Source organism: Nycticebus coucang, chromosome 24 (genome assembly GCF_027406575.1).
Source record: "Nycticebus coucang isolate mNycCou1 chromosome 24, mNycCou1.pri, whole genome shotgun sequence".
NCBI classification, from domain to species: domain Eukaryota; kingdom Metazoa; phylum Chordata; class Mammalia; order Primates; family Lorisidae; genus Nycticebus; species Nycticebus coucang.
In genome coordinates this window covers 22,317,931-22,344,872 of record NC_069803.1, presented here as the reverse complement: position 1 = coordinate 22,344,872, position 26,942 = coordinate 22,317,931, and the positions used below count along the sequence as shown (strand labels likewise).

General features: G+C 53.2%; 1 protein-coding gene across 3 annotated transcripts in view; it reads left to right on the top strand.

Moving 5' to 3' along the window:
* The first annotated feature begins 346 nt into the window (after positions 1 to 346).
* GFRA2 (GDNF family receptor alpha 2) overlaps positions 347 to 26,942 on the top strand; it is an 84,940-nt gene continuing 58,344 nt past the window's right edge. The window contains exons 1-3 of one of the 3 annotated variants that reach the window (XM_053578744.1): positions 347 to 1,100; positions 6,107 to 6,421; positions 12,118 to 12,201. In XM_053578744.1, coding sequence (XP_053434719.1) covers positions 1,061 to 1,100; positions 6,107 to 6,421; positions 12,118 to 12,201 — 439 coding nt within the window. In that variant the 5' untranslated portion in view covers positions 347 to 1,060. The remainder of the gene's footprint in view (positions 1,101 to 6,106; positions 6,422 to 12,117; positions 12,202 to 26,942) is intronic. The other 2 variants (XM_053578745.1, XM_053578747.1) reach the window with 2 other exon arrangements.

Genomic DNA, 26,942 nt, shown 5'->3' with positions numbered 1-26,942 from the left:
AGACAGAGTCCTAGTCCGTGAGACAGTTTCCGGTCAAGGCAGCAGGTCCGCCCAGGGAAGGGCTGGCAGCTGAGCCCAGGGAACTGGCAACGAAGCTCTCCCCTCGGCCCGCGTTCCCCCGCGCCACCGCCACCGCTAAGTCGCCGCCGCCGCCGCTGCGGAGTGTAGCTGCTCCACCGCGCGCGCCGCCAGCCGCCCGGGAGCCGGAGCGCGGAGCCCCGGGCGGAGGAGAGGGGCGCGGGCGCGAGAGCGAGAGCCGCGGCGAGGGAGCCGCGAAGGGGGAAGGGGGCGGGCAGAGGGAGGAGCAGGGAGAGAGAGAGAAGGGGAGGGAGGGAGGAGAGCGAGGGAGAGCTGGAGAGAGCGAGAGCAAAGAGCGAGCAGGGAGAGGAGCGGGAGGCAGAGAGGGAGAAAGACACGCTCGCAGAGACACACGGTCACTGGAATTCCATTAGAAAAAGTGAGCCGAGCAAGGGTTAGCGGGAGAAGATTTTTTTGAATCTTGTCTTCGTCTTGGTGCGAAAGAAGACACTCCGGTCTTGTCGTCCTCGAAGCTCCCGGCTGGATTGTTCCTGGGCACTAACCCTCAGTCGTTGGATTTCTTTCCTGTTTGCATTTTATTCTGACCCCCTCCCTCGCCTTTTCCTGCCAGCCCTTCGCAAATCGCCTCTCCCCCTGGACTCCAGACCTCCCCCCAGACCCCTCCTGGGAGGCGCAGAGTAGTAGGACCCGCGGGCACTCGCGCCTTCCCGGACCAGCGCGGGGGAGGGCTGACCTCGGGACCCGGCTGTCGGCTTAGAAGCAGATAACACAGTTACGCGTCTGTTTGATTGTGTTGGGCCAGGGGGCATCGAGAGGCAGCCCACCGCCCTTCTTCCATCCCACCCCCTCCAGCCAGAGGCGAGAATCGCTGGACTCAGGATCTTCATCGGGTGGACTAGCTGGGATCTCCGCATTGGATTTGGGGCTGAATATCACTGCTTGGCTATTATTATTGTTTATTATTTTATTATTTTTTTACCCAAGGGATAAAGACAAAAAAAACCTGTGGGATTTATTTAACATGATCTTGGCAAACGCCTTCTGCCTCTTCTTCTTTTTAGGTGAGTACCTGAGGGCAGCGAGCCTGGGGGGCGGTGCGGGTCGCGCGCTCGAGCGCCGGCGAGGAGCTGGGGTGTAGGGGCGAGCGGGGCGCCGGCGGGAGGCTGGCGGGGAGAGCGCGCTGCGGAGCGGGCCGGGCCCGGCGCTGGCGAGCTGAGCGGGCCGGGCGGCGAGGACGCCGGCAGAGGGACCCGAACCGCCGCTGGCTGGCTACGTGGGGGAACTGGGAAGAGGACTGGCCACATCTAGACAGTCCTTGCGCACAGGCGCGCGCGCGGGCGCGCGAACACACACACACACACACACACACACACACCTCGCTCACTGGCACTCCATGATAGCGCTCATTTCCCTCTAAAGAAAGGGTTCAAATTGCGGCAACTTAAGAAAAAACATCCAACTCTTGATATGAAAGAGAGAAGGGAGGAGAGAGGCTCAGTGGCGCCGAGGAAAAAGCCTACCAGTTGTACCTTTCCTGGTCGGCTCCCCGAGTCGCTCGCCGTGGAGGGTATGGGTTTTTCCAGCGGCTCCTGCTTGGACATCTGCGGGAGAGCCCTGGCAGTCATCCCCCACCTGCGTGGCCAAGGCCTCGCTCCTGAGCCCCTTCCCAGCGGCTCCACTCGCTGGAACACTTTTCAAGTTTTCCCCCAGCCTTTGCTCTGCCTGCCACCCAGATCGGAGCCAGATGGGTGGGCGGGCGTGGAGGGTGTGAGCAGCCGTTCGGCCTTTCCCTCCCCACCTCTGGGGACCCGGGACCCCGTAGCTCGTGGGAGGGGGAGGGAAGGAGGCCAAAGTTTGCTTCCTCTGGTGAAGAGGGTGGGAGGTGGGGAAGGGAAACGGATCTGAACAAAGACCACTGATCCTTTTGCAAGCCCCCTCCCTCCAGGGCATGGAGGAGGGCTGCAGGGGGGTGCGGGGGCTGAGCCCCACGTTTCTTTCCCACATAGAATTCCTAGCCCCTCACCCCTTTGTATGATACTTGAAATCTCAGCTGCCTGGGAAGCTGGAGTATAGAGAAGGTATCTCTAGGGGAAGATGAGGAAAAGAGGGTCTTTGCCAGGCTGTGTACTGACCAGTGTACCAGGCAAGGCTGCTGCCAGGGAGTAGGTGCTCCTGGAGGGGGCCTGGTAACTAAGGTGTGTGTGTCTGTGTGTGTGTGTTGGAGAAACACACATCTGCTTCAGTGTGGGGTGCTGTTCCAGCCACTTTGGTTAGCTGTGTGGCCAGTGCCGAGTCGGGTTGCCTGGTGGGGTCCTGAGTGCACCTTCTGTCCTGCTGAAGGGGCTCTGGGAAAGCCCAGAGCTGGAGGTAGGAGTCGGTCACAGAGATGCGTGTGGTCTGAAAAGCACCCTCCAGCCTGACATAGGAAATTTAGAGTCATGGGGTGTCTATGCTGGTCAGGCCGTGGGGCCCCTGTTCTTTTCCCCACCTCTGAGGCCTGAGTTCCCCAGAGGGCAAGGCCCTGCCCTGGGGAGTGGCTTCCACACATCCTGCCTGGGGCAGCCTCTTCTCTCTGGGATAGGAGGGGCTGAACCGGGTGCTGGCTGGTGCTCTGGGCTGGTGGTGATCTGCAGCCCTTCCTGGCAACCCAAACAAGTGGACTCTCAACCTAAAGGGGCTGTTATAAAACCTGACCTTTTCTCCCACTGCTGGTTTCAAACCCAGCTTTCTGGGGCTGAGAATGATCAGCACTAAGAAGAGAAGGACATTGTATTTCAGGAAGAGCAGCCAGATTGCTGGCTGCTGGCTGCACACCCCCGGCCAGCAGGGCTCCCAGGTGTGGGCGCCTTCTTTTCGGAGGGCCATGGGTGTAGGAGAGCATCCCCGGGCCCCTTCCCCCCACCTCCAGCCTTAGACCCTGCTGCTGCTGCAGGCTGGCTCTCCTCAGCGCAGGAGGCTGAGAAGTTGACTCTTTTCTGCTCAGAAGTGGCACTGGGGGTCCTGGTCATGGTGGGTGTATATGTGTGTGTGTGTGAGACATCATGTGCTTGGGTGGGGATGGTAAGAGATTTCCACACCTCCTGTATCTGTGACCCTGCAGGCTGAGTGTTGAGAGGAGAAGAGAAGTGGGCTTGGCTTTTCAGTGCCTCTTCCCTTGAGAAGTCCCTTTCTAAAGCTGGGCTAAAAGTCTCTGGGTTAGGCCAGGCCGAAGGAAGGGTTAGGTCAGCGTTAAGGAAACTCCAAGGCCATTTTCCTGGCTAGAAGCTGTGTGGGAATCCAACTAGGGGGAGGCAGTTCAGCTGGGGGCAAGGCCTTTGGTGGGCCCTTCCCAAGATTTCTAGTCAGGTCTGGGGGTACAGGCCAGTTGATGGAGAAAGAGCCTTTTTTGTCCAGCTAACCCACGGAGAGAAAAACCTGGGGAACGTGACTGGGAGGGGATGGTGGGCTGGTTGAGGGCCCACTCCCAACTAGTTTTCTGGCTCCAGTGGGGACACTGGATACAGGAGGGCAGCGGTAGCTGTGAATCTCTCATTCTCCCTACCCCTGATGTCCTAGAAGCTGCACCCTATGTCTGTTCTTGATGGGTCCACATTTTCTCCTGATTTAGGATTGGGAGACATCTCCAGGATACCTTTGGCTTTTTACTCTCAGAATCTTGGCTAAAGGCTCCAAGTCACCATGACTCCTTCCTCTCGTGGGGCTTCTTTGGTTTTAGAGTCACAAGGTGGGCTCTAAGAGTGAAGGACAGTTTGGGGAAAGGATGCCCTGGCTCTTTGCATAGTATATCACTGCCCTGTTAACATGTGCCTGTTGGTGGGATGGGGGAAGCCTTCCCTTTTGGCAGGGAAGCCTATGTAAGATAGTGTAAGATCATTCCCTTGGGCTCTAGGACGCCCCCTGTAGTGCAGGCAGAGTGAGTGTCTTCAGTGCTAACATCCTGGCCTTCAAGCACGCTGTGACTCCTGAGATGACAGAAGGCTGATGATGGTAGGAGGTTCCATTCCCATCCCCTCTGACAGCACAGCCCTCTGCTCAGTCAAGGTGCAGGGGAGAAGCCCAGTGGGATGCCAGGTGAAGTCAGTGTTAGGCCCAGGGCTATGCTGTCCCCAAGGCTTCAGCAGGCTGGCTGGCTGGCTGGCCGGCTGGCCGGCTGGGGGCAGCAGGTGCAGGGTGGGCCTCATTGTTGGCTGGCTGGCCAGCTGGGGGCAGCAGGTGCATCTGGGCCCCCTCAGCTGTTCTTAGGGGTCATGGAGGTAGGAATCTGCTGAAGCTGAGAAAGGAAGATGCTATCTCAGCTGGCATGGAGGATACCTCTCCAGCAGGTGCCAGACCTCCCCCTCTATTCTGTTTTCTTGTCTAGTCTGGCCACATCCTTCAGCCTTCCTCTTCTGGGGCACTGGTGTGGTCGGTGGGAGGGCGACGTGTCTTTTGCTCTGGCCCCTGAGGCCTGCTCCTGTCTAGCCCTGCTCCTCTTCTCCCGTCTTCTTTCTAGGAGAGGGACACTGCTTGGTGCCACCTGGAGTGGATCCCTTTCCCTGGGGCTTGCCCACTGCGCAGCGAGGTGCCTCTAGATGTCGCTGTGTCCCTGTGTTAGTGCCCTCCTGAGCAGGCGTCCTAGGGGAGGGCGGGAGGCTGGTCTGGCCAGGGATGGGGGGATTCTGTAGTATTCAAAGGACGGGTCTTCTGGCTTGGGATTTATGATGTTTGGGGGCAAGATGGAGTGGAGGATGCCTCCCAAATCACTCTTTGGGTCTTGGAAGTGGGCAGTCGTGGCTCTGGGCCATGGTGTAGGCTTTCCTTGGGGCAGGGTCTGGAGTGAGGGGCTCAGGAGAGGACAAGGAGGCTGGGGAGATATCTACCTTTGGAGGAAACCATTCTGGGAGCTTGGCTTCACCTCCCAGTCTTCTTCCCCAGCTCTCCCTTTGGCGGCGCTGTGGGTGCGGGCACAGGGCAGCAGGGGGGTAGATGGGCTGGCAGGTGCTGTTTATGGAGAAGCCAAGGCTCCATCTGCGGGGCCAGGGTCCCAGGAGGGGCATGCTTTCCCTTTTGCAATTGATTTATTATTTGGCTTTTGGAAGGAAGAAAAACAAAACAGAGACAGGGTTGAAGGGAGAGGGTTTCAGGGGAGGAGAGAAAAAAGAGAAAAAGAGAGAAGAGCGGGGAGAGAACAGGGCTATTCAAAGAGCAAAGTCCTCTTGGGAGGCAGGCAGCAGAGAGACACGAGAGACGGAGGCAGGAGAGACAGCAGAGGGGAGGATGTGGAGCTGCTCACCAGGCTTGCCTAAAGCATTTTCTTTTGGAGGGGACTGGGTGGAACTTGTCCCATAGAAGGAAAGTCTTCAGGTCTCTGGTGTGAAGTTGGGACTGGATGGTATGAGGGTACTGAGGCCAGAAAGGGGCAGCTCCTCCCTCCTGGGCTCGTCTCTCCCTGTCTTCAAGTCTGGCAGCTCAGAATGATTAGACTATGGGTCACAGGGGGCATTCCCCCTGTGTGTGACTGGAGTTGTCATCTTCCTTCTTTGGGCCTCACTTTCCCTAGGACGAACTGTGGGACTGGACCTGTGATTGGTCTCTGTGAGGTCGAGACGGGCTTGGAAAGTCACATGACCTTATACTGCTTTCAAGGCCTAATGAGGTGCCTTGGCTGGAGCTGGGGTTCCTGGGTGGCTTGGATGGCATTAAAGTGTTCCTCCCCCCGCCCCCCGCAAGCCCTGCAACCCCAAGCTCTCTGCTGAGGTGTGACATTCTTCTCTGGATTCCTGGTATCTCAGACTGTCTGTGGTCTTGAGTGAGGACCTTCGTGGCCATATGGTGCTGTGTGTGCTCCTAGGCCCAGGCTGGTGCTGAGGAGCGATGGCCAGAGAAGACACTGGTGGCGCTAAGAGAGAGTGACAGCCTGAATTCTCCCTTGGGTGTGAGGAGGGCTTTTCCCCTGTGTTGGTCCTGGTGTGCTTTGGTGTGAAATGGGTGTGAAGCTCCCAGAAGGGCCCAAGCCCGCAGGCTTGCGTCTTGGGTGGGAGACTGTGGCGGCCCTCTTTCACGCTTGTCTTCCCTCCCCACCACCCAGACGAGACCCTCCGCTCGTTGGCCAGCCCTTCCTCCCTGCAGGGCCCGGAGCTCCACGGCTGGCGCCCCCCAGTGGACTGTGTCCGGGCCAATGAGCTGTGCGCGGCCGAATCCAACTGCAGCTCCCGCTACCGCACGTTGCGGCAATGCCTGGCGGGCCGGGACCGCAACACCATGCTGGCTAACAAGGAGTGCCAGGCGGCCCTGGAGGTCCTGCAGGAGAGCCCCCTGTATGACTGTCGCTGCAAGCGGGGCATGAAGAGGGAACTGCAGTGCCTGCAGATCTACTGGAGCATCCACCTGGGGCTGACTGAGGGTAAGCCAGGGCGGGGCAGGTGGTGGTTAAGGGGTGTAGCCAGGGCTCCAGCTTGGAGGGCTTGGCAGTGGGGTGAACTGGCCAGCTCCTGTGCCAATCCCTCTCCTGGAAGGGATTCCTGGGGAGCTAGAACCCAGAGGAAATGGCTGCCCCACCCAAGAGAAGGCCAAGAGAGACAAAGACTAGTGGAGGTGACAGCTAGAAGATGGAGAGGGAGGTGATGGGAAGAGGACACAGGCTGGGGGATGGGGAAGTGAGCAGGATGATGTGACGCAAGTCAGGACAGTGTGAAGTGGACCTAGCAGTGAGGAGGTAAGAGTCCCCTGGAAGACAGAGGGGTGAGAACCAGGTGGGAGATGGGACAGGCTGTGCAGCCAGAGTCCCTACCCTGCCCCGCGGCTGCCCCAACTCTGCTCTTCCGGCTCTCTCCTCCCTGCTCCTAGATCTGGCTTCCAGAACCCTTGGCTGGCCTAGGCACCTTCCACAGGGCTGGGGCCAGTGCTGTTCTCTCCACTGCACCCACTTTTCCCCGCCGTCCCTTTACCTATCTAAGTGATTTGCTCTTCATGCTCAGCTTCGAGCCTGCCTCTTCCAAGAAGGTTCTTCAGATTTGGTAACAAGGGCTTGGGCGCCCCTCCAAACTGCTGCCACAGCACCCTGTGCTTCCCCCGTCACAGTGGTCATGCCGTAAATGACAGACGCCCCCCTCACTCATCTGCACCTCCCCACCCTCTAACTATGAGCTCTATGAAGGAGGAGGCTGCACTGGCTTGTTCCCCCTGTCCCCATATCCAGTACACTCATAGTAAACCTTTATTGAACTAACAGATCAGTGTCTGGCCAGGGCGGTATGTGCAAACCTTCCACACTGGGGACCGGATAGGGCTGGGGCTTCCAGGTTCTGCATTGAGACTTGGAGGCAGGCTTGTCAAGGGATATGGGACCGGTGGAAGGTACCTAGGCCAGCCATGGGATCCAGAAGTCACGTGGAGGGCAGGACTCCCAGGAGGGAGCAAAAGGGACAGATGGGGGGCAGCCCCAGGCAGGGTAGGTGCTCAGCATGGCGGAGGGTGGGATAGAAGGGGGTGGAGAGACACAGGGCAGAGGGGGATCCCTGAGGGTTCTAAGGGAGATGATCAGATTTAGGCTTCAGCAAGGTGTGTCTCTGGTTCCACTGGGGGACTGTTGAGAAGCTGCTGCTGTGGACACTGGTCAGGAAAAGTGATGGCACAGCCAGGGTAGTGGCAGGAAGGGAGAAGATGGTGTGAGAGTTATTTAGGAGGTAGACTCTACAGGCTTTGGTGACTGAGTGAAGGCAAGGGGGGTAGGAGTCACAGAGGGTACCCAGCCTTTTGTCTTGGGCCCCTGGGTGGGTGATGGGTGTGTCAGGAGCAGCAGCCCAGGCTTTGGAGGGTGGTAGGAGCAAGGAGTGGTGGGCCTGTTTTGGGGCATGTGCCTCTTGTGGGCCACACCCTGCAAGTCTGGAGCTCAGATGGGAGATGGAGGCCTGGAGAGAGAAGGAGAAATATACGTTAGCCTGTCGGGGGTCACTGGAGCCAAGGGCATGACAGTGGGAGGAAGGTAGTGACAGACCCAGGGTAACTGACATTTAAGGGTGGTCAGGGAGGAAGGTTAGGGAGCTGGGGGCTAGAAATGGTGCATGTGGAGAACTCCTTCCAGAATTTTGGTATGAAGGGGTAAGAACAATGATACATATATATATATTTTAAAGTTGGGAGAGGGTTGAGCAGTTTAAACTCTAAGGTAGGACAGTGGTGATGGAGATGTTGCTGTGAGGAAGAGAGAAGGGTCTTCTGAGGAATAATGCCCTTGGGCACAGGGATGGGGTGGGCCCCAGGCATGTGTGGGGTAAGAGGGTGAGCCTTAGAGCAGGGGAGGAACACTCCTTGCAGGGTGCTGGCAGGGAAGGAGGAAACCCACTAGGATGTGGAGGCCAGGCAGAGGGGGATCCCTGCCCAGTCTCTGAGGTGGCTCAAATATTCCTCTGCATATAGGAATGAGAAGCGCACATCATTACTGCACCACTGATGGCAAAGTAATTCCTCACCAATCAGCCAGTCACTTCCCCCTAGCAACCTCGATTCTTAGAACGGAGTAAACGAAGAGGAAGTACTTTGCTGCCATAAAGCACACACACTTTATTCTGCAGAGACAAGGGACCTGTCTTCACCAGAGCCTGACTCTGTGGTGTACAGAAAATTAAAGCACCTGATCCCTCTTCTGGGCAGCTGTGTTTCCTGGCTTCTTTTTGGCAGTCTTCAGTTTCAACCCACAGAGACTGGGGAGCAGGGTGGGGTGGGCTTCCTGCAGATGGGGAGTGGCCAGATGCAGGGTAGGCGGGGAGGGGATGGAGAACTGTCAGGTGGAAGATCCAGGTGGGCACCTGGGCCTCTTAGCACAAGCCCTTCTGTGTCCTTGAGTCCCTCTGGCACCACTGCATCAGGGCCTGGGAGGACTGTGCTGATGTGAGCCCGAGGAATGAGCATGATGTTATGTGCGTTTAGCTGCACACCGCTGTGTGGTCATCAAGACCCTTTCTCTGACCCAGGAATGCCTAACTACATGGACTATCCTCTGGTTCCCAGTCTTGAGATAGCCCATTTATTTACTCAACAGATGCCTACTGTGTTAAGCACTACACCTGTTAAGAACCTACTGTGTGCCTCAGAGGGTGATGGCACTGATGAAGATTTGATCCCTGTATTGGCCAGCATATAGGCCTGGAGACCTCTCCCGTGGGCCCCATCTAGAAAAACACACACCCCTTTTCCTTCTGTGGAAGTCTGTGTCTCTTTTCCCCCAGGGGATTCTACTTCCTCCTGGGTCTTGGGGGCCAGAAGTAGTTCCTTCCCTGGGCTGAAAGGGGAAGCCAAGAGGGCTTTGAACAGCAGGTAATGTTCCTGTGAGTGACAGGGTCTCCCTGAGGGTTCAGTGTTCACTGCTGGGCTGAGCAGGGATCCCTGGGGGAGGCTGCAGGCACTTACCCCTCTTCCTTAATAACACTTAATAGCCCAGCTCGGGCCTGGGGCTGAGTGGGGAGAAGTGTGCAGGTTTGGATTTTCCTTCTGATTCTTGGCTTCTCTTTGGCCCTGCTAGTGGGTGTGAGTCACCATGGGGTTCTGCTCCACCTTCTCCCCCTCCCTAAGGCTTAGTGCACAGTGTGCAGCAGAGGCCCTGGCTTGTGCACAGAGCCAGTGGTGGCAGTGGACTGGGGAGGGGTATGGCCTCTGACGACGTGGCTGCTGAGCTCCTGGAGCTGACCTGCAGGGGACCTGGAGATTATCTGGTCCACTGTCCTTTCAGCAGGGAAACTGAGGCATGGAGAGGAGAGATGGCTTCCTGGGGCACGCAGTGAGCTGGTGACGGAGCCCAGGGCCCCCAGCTCCTTATCCAGGTCTCTTTCACTGCCTCGGGTGAAGATGCCACAGGCTGGGACCCGTTTTCTTCCTCTGTCATTACTATTGCCAGTGTAGTAGGGGAGGCTGTCACTATTAGCTGAATGTGGGATTTGAGACCAGGTTTCTTGCCTTCTCCAGAGGTGACACTAAAATTCAGGATCCCTTGGTCCTTTGAACATGAAAAGCTGAGGCCTTTTCCATTCCCAGAATCTGATATCCTGGGTCTGGCTTCAGTGGCCTAGACCTTGGGATTTCCCATCGGTGAATTCTGGGGCAGGAACAGGCCACATGAATTAACTTAAAGAGCAGGACTCCCTCCCAAATAGGCCCTGGAAGAAGCTGTACCCAGCACCCCCCTGCCTCCCTCCACATCCCTTTCTGCCCCAGGACCCTTCAGTTCATGTTACTGGCTGATCTGTACTCAGGTGTAGTAAGGAAGGCCAGGCCCTGCCTTAGGGGACCACCCAGGCAGTAGAAGACTGATCTTGGGAAAGGTGAAACAGCAGCCCTTAATTAGGTATGACAGGGTTCCAGTAACACTTGCTATTTTGGGGGACAGTATTTATAGTGGTGAAACACTTGGGCTCTGTAACCAACTGCCTGGGTTTGAATCCTGGCTCTGCCACTTACCAGCTATGTGACCTTGGGCAAGTTACTTAATATCTCTGTGCTGCTTCTTTTCTTATCAAACATGGAGAATAGTAGTGTCTATCTCCTAGAATAGTGGAGAGGATGAAATGAGTTAATATATCTATTGCACTTTCAGTAGTGCCGCCACATAGAAAGCACAGGGCAGCATTATTTTTATTACAAAAATGACTCCTAACTTCTTATATTGTTCAGTCCCACTAAGTAGCAATGGCTGGTAACCCCGGCATGAGCAGTTTCTCCAGAGAGGCTAAGTTGAGTGCCAGTGGGGTGGAGGATGCTGAGATCATCCAGGCTGGTGATGGGGCCTGAAGGCCTCGGGGAGAAGGTAGCAAGGACACAGCCTCTGTGAGTGAGTAGTGTTTACATCAGGCCAGTCACAAAAGGGAGCTTGGCCCCCATTGTGTGTGCCAGGGGTGGGGGGACTTGTAAGGCCTAAGGGTGGGGGCTGTTGCTCACAGGGGGAGTGTGTTTCCTCCTTGTCCTCTGGGGTTCTGTCCTATTTTCTGGGTATCTGTGGGGCATAGCAGACAGAGTCCTTGTTCCAGGAGCTGGCAGGGGCCTAGCCGAGTCTCCGGTGCTAGCTGCTGGATGACCACAGGAAAAAGACCCTTCCAGGAGGACTCCCAGCCCCTCCTGGTTCTGGAAGAGTGGCGCCTTACTGCAAGCACCCCCAGAGGCTGCTGCACCTGTGCTCCTCCTGGGTGGGGGTGCCTGCCTGTGGTGCTGGGCCTTGGTTGGATGGGAGATCAGTGTTTGATCACCTGTCTCCCCACCCCCCTCGCCACACACATGCAGGTTGAGCGATCAGCCATTGATTTTGTCTCCCCAGTAACCTCTCCAGAGGACATTTCCTTTCCTGCTCAGGCATTCGCATAGGGTGGCGAGATTCCTGATGAGGTGATGGCGGTCTCCAGGGCAGCCCAGGGCCATCTGTCTCCTGTTGTTCATTTGTGTTTTCCGCCAAAGTCCCAAAGACAGGTCTGAGGAGCTGGCAGATGTGGGAAGGATGGATGGAGCCTGAGGGAGGGGGTCAGGTGGACAAGAGCTTAGAGACTTTGAGCCCCTTCAGCAAGATACCCCTGGCTAAGTGATGGGAATCAAAGCGGGTCAGGAGACCAGATCTAGCTCTGGCTCCTCCTGGAATAGCTGTGTTTTCTCAGGCAGGTGGCTTCACCTCTCTGGGCCACCTTGGAGCTCTCTCTTGTTCAATGGGGGAAGCTATACTGAGTGATGGTGGAGGCTCTTCAGCTCCCAATCCTATGATTCATCCCCAGCCTCCCATGGACCATGAATTATTCACCTCCTCTAAGCCTTCCTTCCAGATGCCTCCAGAAGTCCTTCAGAGAGGGCTGGCCACACAGGAGGTCATGAGAGAGATGTGTTAGGCAGTTCTGATTAGGAGGAGTTTCCCCAGCTGGAGGTATCCCTGCATGAAATGTTAAACACTTCCCTCCTTACTCACCCTGGCAAGCGCTTTTCATTTTGAGAAGGGCTGCCCCCATTTCTCACCTCCTTGGCAGCACAAGCCCAGCCCCTGTCGTGGCATGTTGCCCAGGCGGATTTGCTGAGTGCTGGGAACAGTCTGCACAGGAGGAGCCTGTGTCTCATGCTGGTTCTCTCTTCCAGGTGAAGAGTTTTACGAAGCCTCCCCCTATGAGCCTGTGACCTCCCGCCTCTCGGACATTTTCAGGCATGCCTCGATCTTCTCAGGTAAGAGGGATCATGTGGGGACTCCGCCAGTCCTCCTCTTGGCCCTGTGACATGGTAGACAGATGCAGGCGACCTGGGTCTGTGTTGGCTCTGCTGCTCTCCAGCTTGTTCCTGAATACTTCAGTTCCCCCTGTGTCTGAAGGAGACCCTGATACCTACCTTCCCGGGCGCTTGTATAGAGAAGCGTGTTCACAGACGTCGCCTGGCCTGGTGACTGTCACGGAGTAGGTCTTGCATCAGAAATTTGATGTCACCTGTATCTCTTGTCCTTGTTCCTTCTCTCTGGTTCCCTGGCTCTCCGGCTTTGGAGTTCCTCCACTTGGTCAAGTTACCTAACCTCCCCATGCCTCAGTTTCCTTAGTTGGGAAATGGAGGGAGTAACAGGTCCCACCTGGCTGGATTGTTGTGAGGTCTGAACAGTCAGTGGGTGGTGAAATGCTCACATGTTCCATGAGCCTTCAGTCCACGTTAGCTATGGCTGCTGGTCTTAACTGGTTTTACCATGATCTGTTCTGCTCTGGGCTTTCCGTCTCCCCTGACGGCTCTGTTTCCCTACCTACCGCACTGAGGAAGGCGTCTGCTGGAGGCACCTCCTGTCCCCAGGCTGCTCCCCACGCTGGTCTGCCCTGGGGAGTGAGAAAGGCCATTTTCGCTGTGTTTGCCAGGGCCATGTTGGGAACCAGATGAGCCTTGTGGTTCTTTCTTCTTGGCCTCATTCCCTGTGGGATTTGGGAGAGAATGGGCCGAGGGAAGCCCACCCTGTTCTTGAGGACAGGCGGGGGACTTCTGGGCTTGGAACTCTCTGCAAGCGTGGGTGTGAGCCCTGCCGGGAGTTGCCGTTGGGGCCCCAGGGGTCTGGAGTGGGGTCATTCTCAGGAATCTCTGAGCATATGGGTCCTGTTTACATGTCCCAGGTTTACAGGCAGTTGTGTGGCAGTCTTTGGAATCTTCTAAAGTTTCTATTGCTCTAAACAGCGTTTCTCAATAACAGCACTAATGATGTTTTGGGCAATTCTTTCTTGTGGGAGGAGCTGTCCTGGAGCACTATTTGAAGTTGTGACAATCCAAAGTGTCTCTAGACCAGCGGTTCTCAACCTGTGGGTTGCGACCCCTTTGTAACAATGAAAATACACTGCGGCATTAGGAAGGTTGAGAACCACTGCTCTAGACAGTGGCCCATATGCCCTTGGTGGGCACAGTCTCTGCCCACTGAGAACCACTGCTCTCAACTGTGAACTGTGTGACCTGAAAGAGTTTTCAGCGAAACTTCCAAGCCCTTCCAAAGGAAGAATTCTCTAGAGCAGGATTTCTCAACTGTTTTTTTTTCCATTACTATTCCTCTAAGGAGAAAAATTAATTCTTCCTAACTAGAGAAATTAAATATCAAGGAATACAATTTTATCACAAAGGGCTAAGTTTTGCAGGGCTACAAACTATTGTATTATCTACTTTTTTTTTTGCTCACTCAGGAACCAAGTTTTGCTCCCTTGAGGTTACACCTTCCCCTCCCATTGAAAATACGTACTCGGAAGAAAAAGTACCCAATGTACTCACCCTTATTATGAAACTAATGTAGGACCTTCACATGAAAGCTATAACCCAGTTACAACCTAAGAATAGGGAGAAGGGGAAAAGGGAGGGGAGGGAGGAGGTGGTGGGCGGAGGGAGGGGGATTAATGGAATTGCACCTGCGGTGCATCTTACAAGGGTATATGTGAATCTTAGTAAATGTGGAATGTAAAGGTCTTAGCAAAATAACTAAGAAAATGCCAGGAAAGCTATGTTAACTAGTGTGATGAAAATGTGTCAAACGGTCTATGAACCAAGTGTATGGTGCCCCATGATCATACTAATGTACACAGCTATGATTTAATAAAAAAAAAAAGAAAAAGAAAATACGTACTCTAAGATTGAACTGGGGATGACATGAATGCCCCTGGGAGGAGGGAGGCAGGAGGGTGGCTGTCTGGGCATGGCCTTGGGTAGGGTAGTGGTGGATGGAGATCTCAAAGATGGGAAGTCCTGGACTTTCACTGTCCCAACCCCCAGGGGAATACAGCAGAGGTACTGGGCTCACAGCAAGCTCCCATCTGGGCCCTGCCTGTGGGTGCCACACTGGCTCTAAGGTAAGTCTGGGCCATCTGGCAGGGCTGGAGTAGATAGAGCTGACTGGGCTCCTGCCTAGCACAGATGTTCTGATCCTCACATTTCCTGATGAGTTTCAAATAGAAATCCACCTGGGACCATTCCTTTTGTGGCCATGCTCACAAGCAGGTGGAAGATGCCAGTGGCCTGTGGATGCTATGGTGGGGATGCCCTGGTGGCCCCCTGGGTACCCGTGTCCCACACTACCTATAGCTTAAGGACCAGCTGAGCAGCGTGCACAGGTGCCATTGGCTTCCCTTCAGTAATAAATGACTTGGGCTTGCTCCTGTGTGCTGAAGCCCAGAGAGTCTCCCCTCAGTCCTGGCCCCTGCTGCTTACTAGACTCACTCTTAAGTATCTTCCTAGCAGAAAATCTTTACGTAATGGACTTGACACTCTGTGGGACAGGATGTTGACAAGACAAATGAGAAAATTACTGGGTCTGCAGCTTACTGAATCAACTCCCTTTTACCTGCTGCCCTGAGATAACTGGGCTCCACGCAACTGTGGGCCAGGAACTCTCCCACCATGAGGGCTGGGCTTTGGGGCCTGTAATGGTCCCTCCTCATTGCTCCTGTTGACTCTGTGCCACCCAAAGCACCTTGGGTGGATAGTGGCTTTGTTGGGGGAGGCTTGAGCAAGTAGCTGGGTGGGGAAGCCATGGAGGGGAGCTCAGTGGAAGCAGGCCGGAGTGGGAGCCAGGAGGCCGGTTCCAGTGCGGCCTCTGCCGAAATCTTCTGTAAGGTCCTGGGCAGGTCCCTTCCATACTTCAGATCTTATGTGTCTTTTCTGAAGAGTGATGATGTGAGCTTGGAGCAGTGCTTCTTCCCTGTGTCCCATCAGGGCACACAGAACAAGGTGCTTAACCACTGGGGGCCCCTGCCTGGCCACCCTGGGGCTGAGGGGTCACTCTGTGGGCACCTGTGTTAGCCACCTGTGTGTGGCATGCTGGCTGGGGAGTCTTACACTGGGTGCCCCAAGATCCTGCACTAGGGCTTTGGAGTTATAAGGCCACTGTCCTATAGGATGTATGAAACCAGCAGGGAGCCCCTCCCCACCCTCACACACCCACACTGGGCCACGTGCCACCCCCTCCACCATCTCTGCCTGGAACGGCTGGTGGGTTGGTGCATAGAGTCTTGGCGGCCTCCTCTGGGTTGCCCCATTGTATCTTTGGGACTCAGTTGCTACTATCTCTTTACCATTCCATGCCTGAGAATTTGGGGCCCTGTTATAGAGGCCTCCTGCAACGTGTCTTCTTCATTTCTTATCTTCTCTCCCTGCTGGGGTTCTTGAAAAGCACTCCTGGGACTCTGTTGGAAAAGCAAACTGCCAGGATCCCTGTAACACCTGCTGGCTGAAGCCCAGGGGCAGGGCAGCTTCTTCTCCTCATCTCTGCCCAGTCCTACAGGCCCTGGGCTCAGTGACAGCAGCTAGTTATGAGACCAGGGCTGGGTGGGGAGCAGTCTGGATGCATCATGAGCCACGGCCACGGTGATGTTAGAAGTGTCCAGGTGCTCTACTCTCCCCTGGCGTATGGGGAGAGAGATTTCAGGGAGAAGAGAGGAGGTTTCTCTTGTCTCTTGTAATTCAAACTGCCCTTGAAAATACAAAACAGAGGTACCTGGTTCCTGGGAAGAGCATGGGCCTTGAGCCACACAGTCCTGGGTTCCAATCCTGGCTTGTCCACTTAGGGGCTGTGCTGTTGGGCCTCTCTGTGGCATTTCGGGGCTGCAGCATCTACATTTGTAAGACCAGTGTGTGACGCCCACTAAGGGGAGTTGGCGAGGATGGATGTAGGCAGAGCACACGCTATGTGTCAGGACTGAGTGGGGCTTGGCTCAGGCAGTCGTCTTCTGTCTGCGGAGGGTGGAAGGAGGCAGAGAAGAAGGGAGAGATTGTTCAGGTGGGGAGAAATCACTCAGGGAAAGAGGTCCTGGAAAGTTCTGGAAGGTCCTGAGGGCCTGTGTGGAGCGAGGAGAAGCAGGGATGAAAAGGAATGGGTGGGCTGGCTAATGATACCCCTCATAGCTCATGGAGCCATATGCAAAGGACAGGGAGAAGTGGTGAGCACTTGGCCTTGGCTGTCATCAAGTGCTGCTTCTGCCTTCTGGTGTAGCCTACATCTCCAGGGCCTGGGTGTGGCAGAGGTGTGGCCATGGAGTATGTTTATAGAAATGTTCATCTTATTTTCTGCTTTTGGAAATGAACTTAGGGATCATGTAGTAGGTCGTGTCCTACCCCTTAGCCTGACAATAAACAGGCTCAGAGAGAAGGGCTCAAATAGTGGGACATGGATGGGACTCAAATTCCAGCCCTGCCTGCTGTGTTCCTTAGGAAGGTGCCCACCCTCTAAGCCCCCGCTCCTCTTGCTCAAAGTAGGGCCATTAGAAACCCCTACCTGCTTGGGTTGTGTAAGGACTAAGTGAGAGGATGCAGGTGAGTGCGTGGCCCCATGCCAAGCTGTGTTAGCTATATAAAAGTTATTGTGGAGGGGCGGTGCCTGTGGCTCAGTGGGTAGGGCGCTGGCCCCATATATTGAGGGTGGTGGGTTTGAGCCCGGCCCTGTCAAACTGCAACAAAAAAGTAGTCGGGTGTTGTGGCAGGCACCTGTAGTTCCAGCTACTCAGGGGCTGAGGCAAGAGAATCGCCCAAACCCAGGAGTTGGAGGTTGCTGTAAGCTGTGATGCCATGGCACTCTACTGAGGGCGTAAAGTGAGACTCTATTTCTTTAAAAAAAAAAAAAAAGTTACTGTGGAGTTATTTCTCCAAGGGCAGATGGCAGATATGGCAGGGCTGCTTAGAACCTGGCCTTCTGGGAGTGGGAATATTGTGTTGCCTTTGGGATAGTGCTTGGTGGGGGGTGGAGTGGAGGTGACCGGGTGATTTTTCAGAGGGCATTGGGAGCCTGGGGCTAAGTGGGAATTTTGGGTGGTTCCAGCTTCTGTGTGCTAGGCTGTGACTGGGGGCTGGCAAGAGATCTGGGTTCAGTGGCCTTCCGTGGATTGGAGGTAGATGAGATGGACAGTGTCTACCTTGCTTGGCCAGCAAGTCTCGAGAGTGGCCCAGGGGCATTCTTTTTTTTTTTTAATCTTGGCTTAAAAATTAGATTTGCTTTACTTTTGTGATATAAGTTTTTTCATATACTGTGAAAATTTTTTTTTAAATCATAGCTGTGTACATTAGTGCAGTCAAGGGGTACAGTGTGCTGGTTTCATATACAATCTGAACTATTGTCATCAAACTGTTTAACACAGCCTTCATGGCATTTTCTTAGTTATTGTATGAAGACATTTGTATTCTGCATTCGTGCTTGTTGGGTACTCCGTGGGCTCCTTTAGGGGGCTCAGGAGAGGAGGGAACTAAAGGCTCACCCTCTACCCCTTGCCAAGAAGCCTTGCATATGGCCATGAGGGGTGACCATCACTTTGCCCCGGTGCCGCGGCACTTTGTCCTTTATTGTGGTGCTCACACCCACGGGTTGGGGTCACGTGTGTGATTGTGGGTGTTTGTCTGTGTCCAGCGCATCTATTCCCCTCTGGATCCTCTGGTTACCTAGCCCTGGGCTTTGTTCCTAACACACAGCCACAGAACATCCTGGAGTCATGATGGAATGTGGACTCTCAGGCCAGCAAGTCCTAGTTTTGAATCCAATCACACCCCTGTGTGATCTCAGGGTCATTTGGCCTCTGGAGCCTCTTTTTTTCTCATCTGTAAAATGGAGCAGTTCAGCTGCCCTGCAAGTACAGGGCACAGGCAACTCCTCCCAGGGTGCCAGAGGGTGGGGACTGGAGGCAGCTAGTGGCCTGGTGGGTGGCGTTAAGCCATTGTGAGGTATTTGTGCTGCAGCGTCAGAGTATCAAGGAGAGGTCAGTCCTGGCTGGGGTGAGCAGGAAGTGCTCATGGGATTGGGGCTGGACCCCAAAGGAATGTTTTGTGGAGTAAACGCTGAGCGCTCCATGTGTTCCAGAGCCAGTCAGCCACTGCTATAAGATGAATCAGACCCAGGTCCTGGCCGTCTAGTGGGGCGAGTAGATAGGTGCTTAGAGACCCAGTAGGAGCCTTATTGCCGGTGGCAGTGCAGACTGAGTTCAGGGGAAGCAACAACTTGCTGTGGCTGCGGGAATCAGGGAAGTATTGGAAGAGGGGAAAGCGGGGATTGGGAATGACATTTCTGGCAACGTCGTGGCTGGGAGGTCTGGCCAAGCTTGTCATGATGAAGGAGCCCCGAGTCTCCTTTAGGGATGGTGAACAGGACCTTGTGACAGACAGATGGTCTCTCCTCCTTTGGGACTCCTGCCCAGGACTGCTTCATAACAAAGCTTGGGGTGACTGCTGGGTTAGAGACCTGGGTCCCTAGGGAGGTCCTGGGCTGCCCTTGGTGGGGGAGAGACTGCTTCCTGGGATCAAGAATCAGTCCCCATGAAGACACCTCCATGGCCCTGTGGGGGTGGGGGAGGACTGGGCCTGGCTTTGCTCCAGTGGGTCTCTTGCCCTCCCTGGACCTGTCCCCTAGCACCTGACCTCAGTGTCGCAGCCTTTGAACCTGGACTCTGCCTCTATTCCTTTGGGCTGCCTGGAAGATGAAAGGAGGGTGAGGTGTTGACATCCCAGCCCTGCCACAAGGTGTGGGGTGCTGGGAACAGGGAGGCGGGCGGGGGAGTTCCGGAGGGACAGGCAGCCTCTCTCCCTGCCCCCTTCACGGTGGCTCAGGCGATAAACTGCTTATCCTCAGGTTGTCTGCCTGAGCCGAATGCAGAAGCGTGTTATTTAAATTTCAAAATCACATTCTTCTTCTAACAGCTGTCAGAGACTCTGAGTGTCAAGGAAAATTGGGCTTTCGCTGCTGCTCTGTCACCTCTTACACCTCCCCTTTCAGGGGGAATTGTCTGATGGCCGAGGAGGGGGCAGGGGGTGGGGGTGGGGCACAGGGGACAGGGAGGTGGGCTGGGGGGTGGCCAAGCAGCTCTTGGGACTGACTGGGGGGAGGGGAAACGTGGGCTTCTGCTACATTCCCCCCTTCCCTTTCCCTTTTCTCCGTCTCCCTATCAACGCCAGCGACCTCAGGCTCCTGTCAGTGGGTAGAAGGATTTGCTGGAGAAGGTGTGAGTAGGGCGCTGGTGACTTCATCTTTTGTTGCCTTTGTGTCCAAGGAGGAAACTGCTGTGAAAAAAAGGATGAGGAAAGAGCACCTGTGGCTCAAGGAGTAGGGTGCCGGTCCCATATGCCAGAGGTGGCAGGTTCAAACCTAGCCCCGGCCAAAAACCAAAAAAAAAAAAAAAAAGGAAAGAACTAAATTTAACCCCCTGCAAAGGCTTTTTAATGATAGGATGGTAGAATTTCAGGTTGGGGTGAATATTTTTGGGTGAGGGGATTTTCTGGTACTCTTCAAATAGCATCTTCTAAGGATCCACCTGCTTGTCTCTCCTCTCACATGGGATGGGCTCCGCCAGTGGTTGGGGTGAGGGCAGCTTGTGGCTGATCCTGAGGCAACTCTCGTGGGACTCTCTTCCCCTCAGGTGTGTGCCTGGCTGAGCCACCAACTGGATTCTCCCCAGTTTACCCCGAGGGAGAGCAAAGTTTGAGCCCCTGCACTGGGTTTCCCCTCCCAGCTGGGCCTGTCTGGGTGCTGCAGCTCCAGCCCCCATCATGTGCAGCGTGTAAGTGTGTGCATGTGTGTGTAGTGTGCAGGTGGGGAGTGTCAGTGTGTAGATATGTGTGTATGTGGCGGGTATGTGTGTGGAGTGTGCTTGGCAGCGTGTGTGGAGTGTTTGTGTAGACGTGTGTGCACTGGCTGTCAGGTGGCGTGTGTGGGGTTGGCATGGGTGTCAGTGTATGGGGGAGTGGTGGTGTGTATAGGTGTGTGTAGGTGTGTGTGTTAGTGTTTGTGGATGTGGAATGATGTCTCAGTGTGTATGTGATGGTGTGTGTCAGTGTGTGGTCGTGTGTAGGGTTGTGTGTAGAGGGTGTCACTGTGCAGAGTGTGAAGGTGTGTGTGTGAGTGTGTATGTGTCAGGGTGTGTGCTGTGTGTGTGTCAGAGTGTGTGAGGCTGTGTGGAGGTATATGTGTGTGCTCTATATGTGGTGTCTGTGTGTGTGTGTAGAGGAAATGGTTATAAGTTCTTGACAGTGGCCTCTGTCTCAAGTGGGCAGGGAAGAAGGGACAGGGAGGGAAGGCCTGCATGCCCTAGAGCAGTCACAGCTCCCCCCCTGGGGCTAGCCACTGGACCTTGACATTCAGGAAGAGCTCTGGGAAGAGTTCTGGGACATGTCTGTCCCATCAGGGGTGTCCAACCTTTCTTCTTTTCTGCCCCACACCGGAAGAAGCAGAGTTGCCTTGGGCCACACATGAAATACACAAGCCCTCACAAAAGCCAATGAGCAAAAATATGTCTGTGCATAATTTTTGTGAAATCTAACACCACAGATAAGCAAAACAGGCCTCAGATAACTGTAGACGGCCCACGGGCTGCAGGTTGGACTCGGCTGGTCCAAATCTTCTGTTTTCTCATGAAGTATGAGGAAGGTGCCATGGTCTGAATGCTTGTGTCCCTCCTAAATTCATAGGTTGAAATCCTAATTCCCAAGGTGAGGGTATTAGGAGGCGAGGCCTCAGGGAGGTGATTCATGAGAGTGCAGCCCTCATGATTGGGATCAGTGTTTCTACAAAAGAGACCCTAGAGAGCTCACTTGCCCCTTTATGCAAGTGTAGACAGGATAAGAAGATGCTTTTCATGAACCAGCAAGGGAGCCCTCACCAACCACCAAATCCTCCTTCACCTTGATCTTGAACCTTGTAGCCTCCAGAACTGTGAGAAACAAATTTCTGTTGGTTATAAGCCACCTGGTCTATGCCATTTTAGTACAGCAGCTCAAACAGACTGAGACACGAAGTTATCAGCTTAGAACTGGTGGGAAGAGGCAGGGGAAAGAATGAGGCAGGAGAGGGTGTGAAAGGGGTATATTAGGTTTTTTGAGGCTTGAGGTACAGAATTTAAAGTGGGACTAGTCAGCTTGGTTGTGTGTGTGCTTGTGTGCATGCTCGCCCCATATACATGTGTGTGTGTGTGTGTGTGTGTGTATGAGTATGTGTGTCTTTCCCAGAGACTTCAGAGGCTCAGGAACTAGCGTGCATAGGGGTGGTTGGGTCTCATGGGGTTGTTGGTTCCACAAGGAACCAATAGAGGAAAATGGGGCTGAGGAGCTTAGGGTATTTGCATGGAAGTCTAGGCTGGGTAGGGAGGCTATGAGGACAGGGTGGGGGATGGTGAAAGGAGAGCAACTGGTTGGGTCATGGGTCAGGGCCTGGGAGGCTGAAAGATTGCTGGAGGGGGGATCTGGACGGAGAGTTGGAAGGGGAAGAGATGGTGGCCTGAATTTGGGATGTTTGATGTCAGCATTTCAGGGGTGATTTGGATGTTGGTGAAGGCCAAGGCCATGGGTATGACCATGGCAGTGGGAGCTAAGGGTAGGAAGAGATCCCTGGAGGCAAGAGGCCTCTCCTGTCCCCAGACAGATCATGCCTTTGAAGTGGGAGCCCCTAGGAAGGGTGCTGGGAATGGTGGGCAGGAGATGGTGAGCCAGGCCTACGATCCTTCCTGAGAAAGGGGATGGTGAGTGGGTGGGTGACAGCTCCAAGGGGGAGCAGGGTGGAGACCGATGGTGTGAATGTCCCAGGGAGATAGGGAGTGTGGAAACAGTGGGAGGATCTCACCCTCTCTGGGCCTAGATGTCTAGTATGCATGAACCACACTATGTCTACTTCTGTTGAAATTAGGATGAATTAGGATGCTCAGTGATGATGTCACTGATTTTTACCAAATGCATTGATTTATCCAAACTCATTACTTTGAATTATTTTTAAAGCTTTTTGGAAATTTACATTGAATGATTTTCATGGCTTCTGAAGACTTTTGCAAGTTATCTTCATAGCTGTATTTTAAGACATATTCATTTTTTTGGAATAAAAAAATGAGTCGAGGAAGACGTCTTATGGTGAGAAAATTATATTTCATAATCAGTAAACTAAATTATAGTTTATGATTGGTGCCTCAGATTCTACATCCATTCACTGTGTCATCAAGTAAAAAATGCTGAGGAAAGATTTAGGTCAATCCCGTCAATATGAAATGCCTCAATTTTGGTTTTAATTGTTACAAATACAAAATTAAAACTGACATGTTCTTCATCAATATGAAATGCCTCAGTTTTGGTTTTTAATTATTACAAATAAAAAAATTAAAGCTGACATGTCATTGGTGTGAGAATGGTAAAAAGCCTAAATAAAACAAAATGTCCCTAGCCATTCCAACTATACTTAAGAGGACCAGAGCACTGAAAAAGTCCCTTCAAATGTGAACAAATGAAACTTAACATTTTTAATTCCTAGAATCACAAAATGAAGATGAACCTGCCATTTGAGAACTTGGAGAAGGAATTTTAAATGTGGTTAAAATTTGACAAACTATAAAATGGGATTCAAAATAATCCAGATGGATTTTCTTTCAAATTGATTTTCAGCAAATTTGCCATTTGTCAGATTGATTTTTGGCAGGTTGGCTTGCTTCCAAAAATGCCATGTCCCCTGGAGAGTGCTGAGGTGGCTTGTGGTATGGTGGCAGGACTGAGAGGTGAGCAGAGAGTTCAGAGAGAATATTGAGATTATAGGGGGCTTGGACTAGGACTTCCAGGGCAGGTTTGAGGAGGGCGGGTGCCCTGGATGCACAGAGCAAAGGGGCCAAGGTTTGGTCCCCATGGGATCCCTGAGCTTTGAGTGACAACTGAAAGGACTAGGATTGGTCCTGCCATCTCCTGGGGATAGGGCACCTGAGATATTGCTTCCAGCTAGATGGTGGGGGCTCCTGATCACTCCTAGAAGTGAGGGGGCCAGAAATCAGGAACATGCCCAGAGGTCTTGCTCTATCAGACTGCCTGGAAGACTTCCTCTTACTCACAAGGGAAGATGGGGACTCTTTTATCTTCTGCAGCATAGAGTGTAAAGTGATGGGACTTGCCCCTTTTCTTAGCAGGGTGGCACAGTGTGAAGGGAATAGAGAGGTGGAAGGGAAGACCGTGCCAGCTGGGTAACACATCTGTAAATAAGCCTTTACTGCCTGTACACTATGGGCCGGAATCCGTGAGAGACATTTTCATCTACATTGTCCTGTTTTATTGTAGTGTAGTCCTGTGTGTAGGCAGGGTGGGTGTTGTGTCCCCACTTAGCAGGTGAGGAAAATGAGGTGTGAAGAGGTTGCACAGCCTGTGCACACTTGCTCTGCTGGTCAGTGGCCCAGCTGGGCTCTCCACCTCCCAAGCTGGACAAGAGTTGCTGCTCTTCCCAGGAGAGTGAGCCCAGGCAAAGGGGGAAGTTTTCATTTGTCGACTTGATTATAATCCTGCACCTGCCCTAGATTCTGTACAAGAATCCTTGCTGGTTCTTTTCCTGTCTCCAGCAGTATTTGACACACACTGGGCTGTCAGTGAGTATTTGTTGCGGAAGTCAATGGATTTGAGGGAGGGCTGGGGTTGGGTGCACCATGGGTACATGGGGGTGTGGAGGGGACAGTCTTGGTGGCTATTACCTGCTCCCTCACCCCGGGAAATTTGGGCCCCAAGGTAGACAGCCCTTAGTCTCCTCTCCAGGCTCCTCCCTTTGCAGACCTGCCTCCTCTGCCTTTTTCCCAGCCGTGCAGAGAGTTTGTAAATTTCCTTTCCATTCACCCTGATGCCCCCTGTTATTTGGAGTCTGATGACCGTCCTCCTTTATGAAACTCTTTTTTTTTTATTATTATTATTCTTACATCATAGTCGTGTACATTAGTGCAGTCATGGGTACAATGTGCTGGTTTCATATACAATCTGAAATATTTTCATCAAACTGTTTGATAGCCTTTATGGCATTTTCTTAGTTAGTGTATGAAGACATTTGTATTCTGCATTTAGTAAGTTTCGCCTTTTATGAAACTCTTGTCTTGGCTTCCATGAAACCAGCATCTCTTGATTTTTCTGCCAGCTCAAGGTCCACTCCTTCTCATCTCCACTAAACATCATCACGCCCCAGAGCTCTGTCTGTCCTGGCCCCTTTCCTCTTCCTTGTTTCCTTTTGTTTCCTTTCCTGTTTCATGAGACGATATCACAATCCACTGGGTGCTCAGGCCAAGACCCCAGGAGTTTTCCTTGATTTCTCTCTCTCCTTGCATTCAACATCTAAGCAATCCTGTTGGCCTTATGTCTAAATTATACACCAAATGGCTTCATTTTTGGCCATCTTTGCCGTCACCACCCTACCCAAGCCTCTAGCATCTTTCTGCTACTGCCAGCTATAACTGGCTTCCTCCCCAACCCCCCACCCCTCACAGACTCTTCCTTCCATATGTCAGTGAGTGAAGTTGTGGGCTCCCCTCCTTAATGCTCTCCAAGTGCTTTGCATTTTAGAATTAAATCTGAAGCTCTTATCTGCCCTGCAAGGTCTCCCTGACTGGAAGACCTTTTCCTTATGCCTCATTCTGGAAGTTCCAGCCACCTTACCCTTCCTTCCTTTTTTTGTTTCTAAGACTGAGTCTTACTCTCTCACCCTGGGTAGGGCACCGTGGCATCATCATAGCTCACAGCAACCCCAAACTCTTGGGCTCAAGTGATCCTCTTGCTTCAGCTCCCCGAGTAGCCAGGACTATAGGTGCCCAACACAACGCCCTGTTAGTTTTTCTATTTTTAGTAGAGATGGGGTCTCAGCCTTGCTTAGGCTGGTCTTTACCTCCTGAGCTCAGGCGATCCACCTGCCTCGGCCTCCCACAGTGCTGGGATTCCAGGTGTGAGCTGCTGCGCCCAGCCTCCCCTTCCCTTTGACTGGGAGCGTGACCAACCCATTGCCATGGCAGGATCTTTGCACTTGCCTTCCCTTTTGCTTGGAATTCTCTTCCCTTGGATTTTGTATGTTTCACTCTTACCCATTATCTTAGCTTACCTGATGTCACCTCCTAGAACATCACTCTCTTATTCCCTTATTTTCTTTGCAGCACTTACTGGTTCTTTAAATTACCTTATTTGTTTATTTATGTGTTTATTACCAGCCCTCCTCTCACTGGAGTGAAAGCCCTGGAGAGCAGGGATTTCTCCCCCGTGTTCATAGCTGGATTGCTAGGCCCTGGAATGTAGTCAGTGTTTGAAAATATTATCTGTCAACTGGTGCCAACTGCAGGACCATGGGTACTGCGTGGGGAGAGGCGGGCAGGGCTGGGTGTCCCCGTGTGCACATATGTACTGCTGTTGTGTTTATAGGACCAGAGTAAATTCTTTTTAGCTTGTTGTGATTGATCTGTGGTTCTGGTTTGCAGGACAGGTGAGACGGAGGAGTTTTCTCAGGCCCTCCAGCTCCCAGAGTCTCACACTGATGGGTCAGGTGTGTGTGTGTGACAGGCACACGATGTAGGGGACCACAGAGTTTAAAACCCAGCACTTTTCAGCTGAAGAGGTGAGACCCAGAGAGGGCCAGTGATTTATCTTGGGTTTTACACAACTGGGAGAGGCAGAGACAGGATTAGGACCCAGGTTCTCTGACCCTCACTTACGTGGCAGAGCTGTACCATTTGGCCCAGGGGCCTAGGTGGGCTCAAGGGCAGACAGCAGCTGCAAACGGGATTAGGGGAAGTTTCCTAGAATGCGAGAGGGGATGCTGAAACACCTGGAAAGATTACAAGATGGTGAGTGTCTTATGACGGCCATCACAGAGGCCTGTCTGTGATTGACAAAACAGGCGGGGGGAATGCTTTGGTGACAATGGAGAGCCACAATCCACCTTCTGTGCTGGGTGTGGGGTGTGTGTGTGGTGTGTGTTTGGGAAGTGAGCCAAGGGCAGCTCAGCTCTCTTCTCGCTATTTCATTTCCAAACTTGGGAAGGTGACCTCAGAGTACGATGGAGCTTGTGAAATGCAGATGCCTATGGGCCTGACGTGGGGCGTGTGGGTCACAGATGCACCAAAGATGAAGCACCTCCACTCCAAATGCATTACTTCCCTCTGACAACATTGCACTCCACTGCTAGAATGGGAGATGGAGCAGAGGAATACATATTTTTATCTTAATAGCTCATTTTACTATGTGTTAGAAAAATTCAGAATCAATGTAGATGTTATCATTAAAGATAAAGCTAGGTAGGTACTGAAAAGTTTCAAAAGTGAGTCAAAGAAAGGCATTGAACACATTCACTATTTAAGAATTAAGAGGTTTAAAGAGAAAAATTAATTAAACATTAGTACAGGTGGTACTATTACTATGGCCAAAAAGGTATAGGTGATCCTTGGGCAGCAGAAGTTTGGTAAACCCTGCTCGATATAAATGTTAAATAAAAATTTAAGAAATAAGTTTGAAGAGGGCTTGCACATCCTCCTGCTGGGATATCCACTGTCTGGGGACAGCCTAGTGGTGCAGTTGTGGTTCAGGGCAGCATCTCAGGAGAGGCTGGGCTGGGCCCTGTGGCCCTGCTGCCCCTCTTCAGCTGGCTGCACCCTTGCTGAGGGAGGTGGCAGGGAAGGGGATAAGGAAGCCATAGCATGTCCCCAGGGGCTGGGGCTGGGAGGATAAATATGCTGAGAGTTTGG